The sequence below is a fragment of the Aegilops tauschii genome, chromosome 3 (assembly GCF_002575655.3).
Source record: "Aegilops tauschii subsp. strangulata cultivar AL8/78 chromosome 3, Aet v6.0, whole genome shotgun sequence".
Lineage (NCBI taxonomy): Eukaryota > Viridiplantae > Streptophyta > Magnoliopsida > Poales > Poaceae > Aegilops > Aegilops tauschii.
In genome coordinates this window covers 13,027,587-13,038,999 of record NC_053037.3, presented here as the reverse complement: position 1 = coordinate 13,038,999, position 11,413 = coordinate 13,027,587, and the positions used below count along the sequence as shown (strand labels likewise).

The 11,413-nt window shown below is 49.0% G+C and overlaps 3 protein-coding genes and 1 long non-coding RNA gene across 7 annotated transcripts; 1 reads left to right on the top strand and 3 right to left on the bottom strand.

Moving 5' to 3' along the window:
• Window positions 1–526: 526 nt before the first annotated feature.
• Window positions 527–1,384, bottom strand: LOC109739438 (Bowman-Birk type trypsin inhibitor). 3 transcript variants are annotated; one of them, XM_040403238.3, is made up of 2 exons: window positions 1,198–1,384; window positions 527–1,107 (listed from the first exon to the last, which is right to left on the bottom strand). In XM_040403238.3, the coding sequence occupies exons 1-2, from the start codon at window positions 1,310–1,312 to the stop codon at window positions 689–691; spliced, it is 534 nt and encodes a 177-aa protein (XP_040259172.1). In that variant the 5' UTR covers window positions 1,313–1,384; the 3' UTR covers window positions 527–688. The 3 variants fall into 3 exon arrangements, with proteins under 3 accessions (XP_040259172.1, XP_020154114.1, XP_073365922.1); XM_020298525.4 differs by having other exon boundaries at window positions 527–1,101; window positions 1,198–1,359; XM_073509821.1 differs by having other exon boundaries at window positions 1,192–1,352.
• A 3,130-nt stretch (window positions 1,385–4,514) lies between these two features.
• Window positions 4,515–5,921, bottom strand: LOC109739436 (uncharacterized). The gene is made up of 2 exons (XR_012180890.1): window positions 5,141–5,921; window positions 4,515–5,015 (listed from the first exon to the last, which is right to left on the bottom strand). It is a non-coding gene; the product is annotated as an uncharacterized lncRNA (long non-coding RNA).
• Window positions 5,922–6,730: 809 nt separating this feature from the next.
• LOC109739439 (Bowman-Birk type major trypsin inhibitor) lies at window positions 6,731–8,666 on the bottom strand. Its single transcript, XM_020298526.4, has 2 exons — window positions 7,176–8,666; window positions 6,731–7,092 (listed from the first exon to the last, which is right to left on the bottom strand). The coding sequence occupies exons 1-2, from the start codon at window positions 7,294–7,296 to the stop codon at window positions 6,875–6,877; spliced, it is 339 nt and encodes a 112-aa protein (XP_020154115.1). The 5' UTR covers window positions 7,297–8,666; the 3' UTR covers window positions 6,731–6,874.
• Window positions 8,667–8,799: 133 nt separating this feature from the next.
• LOC109739437 (Bowman-Birk type trypsin inhibitor) lies at window positions 8,800–9,782 on the top strand. 2 transcript variants are annotated; one of them, XM_073509820.1, is made up of 2 exons: window positions 8,800–8,991; window positions 9,106–9,782. In XM_073509820.1, the coding sequence occupies exons 1-2, from the start codon at window positions 8,847–8,849 to the stop codon at window positions 9,561–9,563; spliced, it is 603 nt and encodes a 200-aa protein (XP_073365921.1). In that variant the 5' UTR covers window positions 8,800–8,846; the 3' UTR covers window positions 9,564–9,782. The 2 variants fall into 2 exon arrangements, with proteins under 2 accessions (XP_073365921.1, XP_040259169.2); XM_040403235.3 differs by having other exon boundaries at window positions 8,802–8,991; window positions 9,097–9,782.
• Window positions 9,783–11,413: the final 1,631 nt, after the last annotated feature.

Below are 11,413 nucleotides of genomic sequence, written 5' to 3'. Positions count from 1 at the left end.
CCGCTCACGATGAAGGTTGTGCATCTTCGTCCTTCGACTCCAGTTCCATCCGATGAAGGTTGGCCAGCGTCAGCCCCATCGGGGAGCATGTGAGGTCCCTGTTGATTGACTTCGCCTGACCGGAACCAGGTTCCTTCCTACATGCCCTCGGGCGTTTCTTCTCCAGGACGAAGATTTGCTACACAGATCACGATCACCGACGTCTTCTTGTTTACATTAGTGATTTTCTTGGCCACTGCTTCTATAAACTCCTAGTTTTTAATTTGAGAAAACTCCTAGGCCTAAACAAGTTTGCACAGCTGAAATGGAGGCCAGGAGACGCCATCGAATTTTACTCACGGCACGCTCACTGCATGCTACCGACGGTTGTATGAGGAAAAAGTCTTGGGCACCCAAGAATTTCAATGCATTTTTTAATTTCTATTTGTGTGTTTTAAAAATGTTGTTCATAAAAGAGCTCATAATATATGTTCCCGTTGCCTCTTAGGAAAAGAGACTGTAAAACCGAAGAAAACTGCACCATTCATTTATAAGGATTGAACATCACCACGTTGTCTTATTCATAATCGTGTGTCCACCACACATATAGGTCATCCATTTTTATTTTATTCTTACACACTGCTACTGCAGTCTGCAGCAGGGTAGGTGAGGACACTCGACGGCGTTGATCGCGTGATCAACGGGCGTGCTAGTTACCGCCGGCGGCGACAGCCTTGGGCGTGCATGCGGGCGGGAAGGGCCCGAAGTAGCTGTCGAGGCAGACGCGGCGGGAGGGGCGCGGCCTGGACGGCAGGCAGGTCTTGCAGGTCGGAGCACACTTGTCGACCTCGTCCCCGCAGCGGCACGTCGGCGGGTTGGACTTAGTGCAGGTAGGCGAGTCGCAGCACTCCCACGGCCGGCAGATGGGCCCGGGGTCGCCGACGTACTGGTCTTGGCAGACGTGGCGGGACGGGTCGCCCACGGACGGCCCGCAGGCCTTGCAGGTGGAGGGGCACTCGAAAACCTGGTCCATGCAGCGGCAGATCGGCGGGATGGAGCGGGTGCACACCGCCTGGTCGCAGCACTTCCACGGCCTCTTCTTGGCCGCCATGGCTGCTTCGTCTGCAACTGCAAGCCCTCAGTTAATCAGTTTCTGATCTTCATGGACGCATGAAAGAAGCCGGGAACCGGAGAAGAAAGGAGTTGACGCACGCGTACCTTGGCCTTGGCTCGGCAGGAGAATGGCGCCCACGTCGCCGGCGACGAGGAGGGCTGCAGACTGCAGTGCAAGCATCAGCAGGATGCTAGGAACGATGCATCGCTTCATCCCCATGGCGTGTGTAGTGAGCTTGCTTGTGCGTGTGAAGCTGGCTATGGCAGCCAGCCGTATATGTAGCCTCGTGACACCGATGGATCACCTGACGCGTGGACATCGCTGCATGCGAGCAGATAAGGACACGTGCACATATGCGTGGATGTGGATGATGACTAGACAGATTGACAAAAGGCCGTACATGCAGGCACGAGTCGCACGTTCTCTCATTGATACCGCATGGGCATGCTGACAATGAGCTGCACATGGCGACGAAATCGACTGAATCAAATGAATTAATTGCTTGTCCACACCGTACCTTGGGTGTGGCGAGAGTATCATGTGACACAGTGATACGGGCTCGAATTTTAGATCTAACAATATCTGCTGTAGCTATTGTACCTGCGCACATTATTCGGAGTGATAGAGGGCTTTTCTGCAAGAATGTTCGTCATCTCATGAGAGCTTCTTTTTTCTGGAAAATTTGTTCGTCATCTAAGGCCTCCTTGGTTCACATGAATTTCGAAGGAATTTAGAAGGTGAAAAATTGTATGAGTTTTTTTTCGAAATTCTCTTGTTTGTAGGAATGGATTCCTATTCAAAGAATGAGGCACAATATTTCACATTTAAAAAAAACATTATCCTAAATCCAATGATTTTTGAGTTAAAAGAAAGCTATTTCCTTATAAAAAATAAGATACATGTCATCTCATTTTTTATAATTTCTTTATTCTTATTGTATTTCTATCTAACCTATAAACCAGAGAAGGCTTAGCCGATCGTTCGAAAAGCCGCCCCCTATGAATCGAGGGTCAACTTGGGTAAGTAAACAGTGCCACATAGACCAGTTTACTATAGGTGCCAGTGAAGGTGTGTTCCTACTTCCTACGCGTCGTAGAGGCGTCCCGGAGGTAGTTCTCCTAGGAGAGTGAAGCCAGAGAAACTAACGAACCATAACGCGGGTTAGGGCATCTCGGACGTTCACCCCTAAAACGGATATGTACTTATCCATGGAGTCCGCAGAAAGTGATATGGGTGTGGTTATTCAACCATGCATGCATACATTTTAAAGCAAGTTTGAACTGACAAAATGTTTTTCATTCAAACATGATACAATTAACTGAAATTCAGACATAATTTACATGAAACGGGCATTATTTTGTCCGTTTAAATAAAACTTATACAAAAAAACTAAAGTAGCTTGTAGCGGATGGTGACCCCATTATTGTGGACGGCTTGGCTAGTGGCACTGTTGTCGCCATCCACGCCGTTGTTGTCGGTGTAGTCCTTCCAGCGGCGAAAGGGCACGGGAGCACAGCAGCCTTGCCCGGCCGTCCGCCTGGCGCTCGCAAGGCGGTGGTGCTTCCCTTCATGGTAGTTGATCGTTACGGCTTCACTTGCTCTTTGTGTGTGTGCGTGCCTGCGCGCCTTTGTGGCGTTTGCAGCGCATTTGAAGGGGTATATGTAGCCCCGTCAGACCAATCAGAGACGATCCAACCTACTAGGTACCCAGGTTGTCATTTTTAGTGGACCAGGTAGGAGGCTTTTCGTTTCGAGGATCATCCGAGCTAGTGGACCGCGAAGAGCTTATCTAGTTTAGTGGCTATATATGGCATCTCATATGTACCGGCGATGCTTCCGCATGACCGAAACATTGTTGCGTTGAATTGCCGACGACATGGAAGCCAATGAACATTTCTTCCAGCAGCGGGGGGAGTGTTGCGGTTATCCTCGATTCCCCCCTTGTTAGAAGGTGATTGCAGCAAATTGGATGATTGCATATCACGCTCCTGCAGATGCATTGGATGATTATCTTTGCCTTAGTTTCTTGAGAAGCAGATCCCTGAACAGGACAGTTTCCCCTCGTACCCCCTTGAATCGCCTCCCTGGGCGACGCCAGGGGGCCAAAAAATCTAGCGCCGCCAGCCTCCCTCGGCCATCCTCCTGCCGCCGCTGCCGCCGGCGAGGTCCGCGGTGGCGGCGAGCCCGATGCCAAGGCGCTAGGGCGGGCGGATCTACAACAGGATCCCCTTGAGGCGGCAGGGGCGTCTCTTGTGGTGTGCCCGTGGGCAGCAGGCAGGGCGGCGGGCAGCAGTCCAGGATGGCAATGGGCTTCCCTTCGTGCATGGATGGTGGCAGCACTCCATGGATGAACCAGTGGATGGCTCTGCCTGAAGATGGGTCGCGGCGGCCGCGGATCTGGCGTCCCGTCCGGATCCAGCGATGCGTGGTCTTGGCCGGCCGGCGGTGCGTGGAGGGACCGGTGAGGGTATGGAGGATCTCTACCGGAGTACCAGTAGCGGCATACGTCTTCATGGCGAGACTCCGCGCGGTTCTAGCCAGCCACGAGATCAGGACGACACGGCTTCTGGTAAAAATCGCGCCTGACTGCGGTCTTGGCGGACGATGGCGGCGTCTCTGACGCCGTTTCCTTCTAGAGGCATCGTTGTTGCAGGTCACGTCAACCTGATCGGGAGGTTCCGGGGGGAAACCCTAGATCTTCGTCTACCGGATCGGACGATGACGATGTTTCGATGTCGTTCTCCCTCCTGGGGGCATCGTTTTGAACCAAGTGTTGGCTGGAGGGGACAAGAGGAGGAGTGGTGTTTCATCTTGTCCATTGATGACGACGGATCTCGGTGGCGTGGCGCAGTGGAGACTCGGCGCCTGATGAGCGGAGATGGACTCGCGCAGGAGGGTGACGCTGCCTGGCGTCGTGGTGGCGTCGGCGGCAGCTAGACTGGGCAAGGTTGATGCAGCAGTACAGCTCTGAAGATGGTTTAGTGGCAGGTGGCTGCGGCGGCCTCATACCCGGCATGCGTCCTGGTTGAGGAGCACGCCGGAGTGGTGGGTGCCCATACCTCGGCAGGCGTCCTGGTTGGGACCTCAAGTCTTAGATGTTAGGTTTGGCTGCGAGGTCTGTTTGGTATTAGGCCCAGACTTTCAGCGCCCCTTCATCAACTGGATAGGAATAGCGACAGATGTTGCTTAGTCGGTGGTTTAGTCTTACTGTTGTATGACTTTGTAAGGTCTTGTGTCAATAATTAATAAAATGGCTGTATGCATCGTCCAGATGCAGAGGCCGGGGGTCATCCTCTTTCTCTAAAAAATATACAATCATGAAATGCAGGAAAGTATTCACTAAAGTTGTGGTGAGTGTCTATTGTGGGCCCATGATATGCATGTATTTATCTATATAGTGGGAAGTAGTTAATTAGACTAATGGAAAGTAACTTTTGGACTAGTAATTTGCATATGTTACGACCAGCTTGCATTGATGGTCGTATCTACAAAAGGAAAAGGATGTAGATTATGAGGACCACCCATCTCAGAAACAATCCCAACTATCTACCGTAGCCTGAGGCCACCCATTTTTATTACACACAGGCAGCAACCCCAGCAAGTAGCTAGGCATGCAGGACTAAACACACACTACAAGTAGCCATTCATTGAGCAACGCACGCCGACGGTGTGCGTTGGTTTACCGGAGATCCAACCGACGCGCGTGCTACAAGTTGCCACCGGCGCCGGCATCCGTGCACCTAGTCCCGGGGTCGCTGGTGTAGTGGTCTAGGCAAACGCGGCGGGGTGGGTGCACATAACCATTGCAGTCCTCGCAGGCTGGAGCACAGTTGTCAATTACGTCCTCGCAGCTGCACGTCGGCGGGATGGACCTGGTGCAGGAGGGCACGTCCCAGCACTTCCACGGCCATTACCACCTGGTCTGCAAGTCCTCAACGAGCCAAGCAGCGATCAGTTTCTTCATGCACGAGCTAGCAGCAGCTAATAACTGAAGTAGAGAAAGGAGTTCACGCTCTCGGCATGCGTGCATCACCGTGCCGTGCGTACCTGTGCCTTGGCTCGGCAGGAGAATGGTGCCCACGTCGTCGGCGACGGAGACGTGGCCGGCGACGAGGAGGGCTGTCCCCAGCGAAAGCATCAGCATGATGCTAGGAATAGTGCTATGTTCATCTTCATGGCTAGTCGCTCACTGACTTTGCTTGTGCATTCGATCTGCCCGTATGTGTAGCCTCGTGGTGACACCAGTGGATCGGCTAGGCGTGGAACGTTACCATTAATGTCTGGCAGCCGTGCTCCACGAGGAGCCAATATGCTGATGTGGGCACGATAGCCACATGGGTACCCTGACAATGAGCTGTGGATGAACAATGACGGCACCTACTGAATCAATTGCACTGTCTGGAACAAGATCGTCAAGCTAGTAGGTTAGAGAGGTCCGGCTCTAATGAATATACAGGATAACTATATTTTTTGAAATAAAGCGACAAAAAGACCATGTCATTATTGAAAAATATGAACAAAAACCGAGTTCATGCTCCAGAAGTGATAATTCTGTACAACCACTGTCCAACCCATGTGACCCTGACAACCTCCTCCGATAATTTCACTCCCATAGAAGAGCAAGTTAGAGGCGACAACATGCATATGAACAAAAAATAATTTAAGTAACAAAAAACCAATACAAAAAAGAGTTAACTACGATATTTGATGATTGTAGGTGAAAAGTAATCTTTGGAAATTTATAGTTGCATTGGATTGGTTGGATACTCTAATGGCATTGGCAATCACAGTAAAATGAGCGTATGAGGTGAATACACATTATTAATAAAAAAACACCATTCTAATACAACACGAGGACAAGTTATATGAAGATAGAACACAATGATGGATGAGGATTGAGGACAGATAGAAGTAAAGTGGGAGAAAACTATGAAAGTCAATAATTTGTACATCGAGCCACATACACCAATTTATCCTTTCCGTTGTTCACAATCCCTTTTTGAACATTGAAATGTAAGGTGCAGAGGAGAAGATTGCTATCAGTAAAATTCTTGAGTGACGTTTGGACTAGAGGAATCGCCATTTTATACCTATGTAAATTTTCATTGGAACACAACGTACAGTCCATAGGAGTTTTGAAGAAAAACAAACATGATGTATGATCTCGAGAATGGACGTTTCGTGACCGAGCTCACTGGAGGTAGAAATTTTTGAAAAATTCAAAATTCAAACTTTCTGGTTTCAAAAAATGTGAAAAAATTGTGCAAGTAAACAAGGATGTTATGTGTATGTGTGAAAAAATTTCGGGTGAAATTCTTTGAAATGCGATCTGTATAAATAAGATAAATTTATTGCCTGGGAGGATGAATAGTATCATGTGTTAAAAAGCCTCAGATTTGTTTTTCTTTGCACAGCCCTCATTTCATCGTATTTTGCCCTAGAAATTTACACACATGTGTGTCATGCCTTCATGTATATGTATATTATTTTCAGATTTTTTCAAAACATAAAAAATATGTCTTTTGATGAACTTGGTATTTTGAATTTGTTGTGGCCTCCATGGAGGCCGAGCTCTACAAGCAATTTTCGTATGATCTCCCGCTTTCTTCATTCTGTATTTATCGGTGACAAAATTAACACTCTTATTCATAGAAAATCTTATTCAACGCTGCCAGAAAGGTAGCACACCATACATGAGCTTGCATAATAGTACTAGACAGCACGCAGCAGCTAGCACCGTCGAACCGATCACATGGAACAACAAATATATAGGCATCGGAATCAGAGCATGCACTTGGGCCCGGGGTAGCCACGGTAGGCGTCCCGGCACATGTAGCCGGAAGGGGCCGACTCGTCCGCCCGCTTCGCCGGCTTGCAGCTCTTGCAGGTGGCGAAGCACTGCTGCACCACGTCCTTGCAGCCGCACAGGGGTGGGTCGGAGCGGGTGCACACTGGCCGGTCGCAGCAGTCCCACGGCCTCGTCTCCTCCGTCACTGCGTCTGCGGCAAGTTCCCAAGATCGATGAACGCACTGTATGTATAGTTAGTTGACCTAAACCGGCCGGGAACGGTTTAAAGCTCACCTTCGCCCTGGCCGACGGGGAGGCGAATGATGGACTCGTCGGCGCCGGCACCGCCGGCAAGGAGAAGGGCCACCAGTGAGACTGAGACCATCAGCACGACGGCGGTGGTGCTACCCTTCATGCTAGTTGCTCGTTACTGCTTCACTTGCTCTTTGTGTGTGTGCGTGCGTGCGCGCCTTTGTGGCGTTGTTGGCATCGCATTTGAAGCGGTATATGTAGCCTCGTCACACCAATCGGAGACGATCCTACTAGGTACCCAGGTTATCTTTTTCTTTTTAGGGGAATGTACCAGGTTATCTATTTTAGTGGACCAGGTAGGAGGCTTTTCGTTTCGAGGATCATCCGAGCTAGTGGACCGAGAAGAGCTTGTCTAGTTTAGTGGCTATATATGGCATCTCATATGTACCGGTCTATCCATATCCTGGCCAGGCAGGTGCTGCGCTACCTTTTTTTCCTTTTTTTTGCAGAGAATGTTGAGCTTTAATTAAAAGAACGCATTCTCTGGACAATCAGCCAGGAGGCTGTTGATCAGGAAGCTAGAAGGTTCCGTAAGCCAACTTTCGATATGAGACACTGTACATAACACACGTTGTTGAGTATTACAGCGTACGGCAAGTTGCAAATGATAGTATGGTTAATAATACAGCCAGCATTCAGCTATAAAAAGTTGTCATGTAATATAGAGCCAACCTTAATAGTCGGCATGTATAATAGTAAGTTTGAAATATGTACCACTTTCTAAAGAGTTGGCCCACCTTACAATCTTACAAAATATTTTGCGTCCCGTGCTGCAGCTGGTTACTAACTTACAACCCGCTTTTCTTCTCTCTCCTTCAACTAACCAAAGATGTAATATTTTAGTCCTTATAGTCTATTTATGTCACCTTATTGTACTTGCTCAGGGCCGGCTTTCCAAACGATCGGTGAGCCACAAGTAAAAGGTGTGTAGACAATGCATTCGATTCGTATGTACCCACACTGGGAAGTTTTTAGCTCAAAGAATGTGCAAATTTTAAAGTGTGACGGATCCCTATCTCAGTGAACTGCTAGCACTTAGGGAGGCAGTCTCTCCAGCAATACAAAAGGGATGGCAGAAAGTCCTCGTGAAAGGAATTGTCTGTTAATCCGGGTTGAATGGAAGGATGGTTCGTTTAGGTCCACTGGAGGCTATTTACTTAGAGAGATTCAGTTACTTCTTTCAAACTTGCAGGAATTCGATATTACCTAGACGCCAACAAGGTAGCTGATACGTGTGCTAAAAATGATATAGTCAGTGGATTGAGTGTAGAATCTTGTGATGTAATTCCTGCTTTTTTTACTGCCCTTGTGCAGTCGGGTGTTGTCCGCCAAAACTTCGAATAAATTACTACCTTGAATGGCGGTTCTGAAAAAATAAAGAGATTCGTATGTACCCATGCCGCAGTTGAAAACTTGAAATAATGGAGGGCGTGCTTCTCGTGCCTGCATGGCTGCATCCATGCATGAAAGCCCGGCTGTACTCTTATCTATCTACCACGGTCCTACACCCATATGTGGCACTACGTGTCCAGATCTGTAAGTAAATTAATGGTGACGCCGCGCCACGCGTTGGTTTCGTTGGGTGTCACGCGGCTACATATACGGCTGAAAGCTACACGGCTTCAAACGCACAGGCAAGCTTAGTAACCAGCCATGAAGACCATGAAGAGATGCATTGTTCCTAGCATCCTGCTGATGCTTTCACTCGAGGCCGTCCTCCTCGTCGCCGCCGGCCGCCCTTCCACGGCCACCGGCGCCGACGATGTGGGCACCATTCTCCTGCCGAGCGAAGGCAAAGGTGACCATGCCATCATCTTCTTTTCCTAGTTCACTTCAGTTCAGTTAGCTAGCTGGTGCATGAGGAAATTGGTCACAGCTTGGGTCGTTAACTGAGGACTTGCAGGCGATGCAGGAGTGGTGGCGGCAGCGAAGAAGGGGGAAGAGGAAGAGAGGCCATGGAAATGCTGCGACTTCGCTCTGTGCACCAGGTCATTCCCACCGCTGTGCCGCTGCATGGACAAGGTCGAGCAGTGTGCTGCGACCTGCGAGAGCTGCGAGCCGGCCACGTCGGACTCATCCCACCGCGTCTGCAACGACTGGTACCATGGCTTCCCGGGGCCCATGTGCACGGAGGCTGTTGCAACAGCGAAGAAGAAGAAGGCGGAAGAAGAAGAGAGGCCGTGGAAATGCTGCGACTTGGCTCTGTGCACCAGGTCGTTCCCGCCGATGTGCCGCTGCATGGACAAGGTCGAGCAGTGTGCCGCAAATTGCAAGAGCTGCGAGCCGGCCACGTCGGACTCATCCCGCCGCGTCTGCAACGACTGGTACCATGGTTTCCCGGGGGCCAAGTGCACCGCCGGCGGTAACTAGCATGCGCGTTGATCACCTGATCAACGCCGTCCAGCCTGAGCTTCAGTAGCTGCAGCAGCCTGCAGTGTCTGTAAGCAATAAAATAAAATGGAAAGTCAGGCAATCACGAAAAAAAATGGAAAGTCAGGCAATGATGAATAAGACAAGTCGTCGTGCGCGTGTACTCCGTGAAAATGGAGTTCGTCACCATGTTTTCACGAAATGAACGCACTTCTGTTATTCTTGAAGTTGTGTTTGGAACTACGGTAAATTGTGTTAATCTGCACGGTACGGCGAGGGTGTTTTCATATATCGCTTTTCTTCGTTGTCGTTGGTTCGGTGTAATTTTCAATCTCCAGCGGAGGACATTTAAGTGGAGGAGAAAGAAGACTAGTATGCTTTTTAAATATAATTTTCATTTTATTGATCGTTCTAAGTTCAATTGTATATGCACTATACTAGCTAGTCTTTGTTTTTCTCCATAGTAGTCAGATATAAGACGCCCTTTAGATCTCTTTATTCATAAAAAAGTTATGTTAATCTACTGCATCTAACAAGTTTAGCACCATTAACTGAGCGTGTCTAAAATGGTTAGGTTTCTGGTGGTGAAACCAGCCCATCAGATTCTTGTCCTAGATTTTGCACCGATGCTCGCATTTTTAAAAAGTTTATTTCAGACTTTGCAATGAGGTTCTCTTTGTGCGAAGAAACGTTCCTGTTGATTACAAAATCTGACCATCTACGTTTGTATTGTGTTAAAAAACAAAATTAATAGCACAGAACTTGAGATAAACTGGCTAAGAATATCTAAAATTAGAGTAGTTGTTTTTGACACCTGATAAAATGTAAAAGTCTTTCTTGCTACATATACGGATAAATTGACGGAGGGAGTACTTCTTAAAAGTGGTTGCCACGTCTTCACTTCATTTGGCTAACATGTTGGAGACACACCCGATCTCATTACATTGGATATTGAGATTTCCCCGGTTAAGCTCGCTGCAGCCGTACGTGACAATGACATGCATTGGATTCGGTCTGTCTCCTTTCCCAGGATCATTGTACGGATATATGCAGAGGGCAATTGATGGTTGTTTTGAGCCACCCACGCGCCCCATGAGTGCAATTAACAAACACTAGTGGGTAGCTGGTAGAGGCACTATATTATTGCTTGTCGGTCCAGATCTAGCACGCTCGAACAGGCGATGGCACGGACGAGCGAGCCTGCTCCTGGTATGTGTGCCAATCGAACAGCGACGCGTCGAGGACCATATTGAATGCGATCGTATGTCTGAAGCACGCATACGGGATGGGCAACGGCGGCATACGGTCACGGAAATTTGACAGTTAACGACTGGTGGACTAGTGCTGTACCGATGGCCCATAACCTGTGTCGCCCAAACTGCGACGTCACTGAAACGGCGCTGAGGGGTCGGATAAGGCTAGGGTTTGTTGTGGGTCCATACTGACGTCACACAGTAGAACAAAAAGTAAATCTATCCATTCGAGCGCCGCACGAGGCATCAAGCTTCTAGCTATGGCGATGGCGGCCTGGAGTTCCTATCAGATCCAATCGACAGGTATTTTCATGCTCCCGCTCTAATTCGGATCCCGGCATGACTCCTCTCGAGTTAGATATGTCTCATCTTTGGAGTGCGCTCGTTTTTTATTTTACTAGGTTTCCATTGCCGGATCTTGCGGCGGTCGAAGCAAGCCAGCCGCCTTGCTCACCCGTGGCTCGATCTAGCAATAGTGCTGTCGGAGATGGCGCACTGATAGGAGAAGAAGCATGTGAGAGCGGGCAGAAAAGGATCTCTGATAGCATCTACTAGTGGAAATCTCTCTCAGATACAAGGTTGGGTTCGGATTACAAG

What these genes read in the sequence shown, in the direction of transcription:
- LOC109739438 (XM_073509821.1), bottom strand. Translation starts at nt 1,312, where the DNA reads ATGGGGATGAAGCGATGCATCGTTCCTAGCATCCTGCTGATGCTTGCA. An exon ending in GAGCCAAGGCCAAGGTACGC is followed by an intron (nt 1,108 to 1,191) that starts GTGCGTCAACTC and finishes GAGGGCTTGCAG; the next exon opens with TTGCAGACGAAGCAGCCATG.
- LOC109739439 (XM_020298526.4), bottom strand. Translation starts at nt 7,296, where the DNA reads ATGAAGGGTAGCACCACCGCCGTCGTGCTGATGGTCTCAGTCTCACTG. An exon ending in CCCCGTCGGCCAGGGCGAAG is followed by an intron (nt 7,093 to 7,175) that starts GTGAGCTTTAAA and finishes AACTTGCCGCAG; the next exon opens with ACGCAGTGACGGAGGAGACG.
- LOC109739437 (XM_040403235.3), top strand. Translation starts at nt 8,847, where the DNA reads ATGAAGACCATGAAGAGATGCATTGTTCCTAGCATCCTGCTGATGCTT. An exon ending in CCTGCCGAGCGAAGGCAAAG is followed by an intron (nt 8,992 to 9,096) that starts GTGACCATGCCA and finishes GAGGACTTGCAG; the next exon opens with GCGATGCAGGAGTGGTGGCG.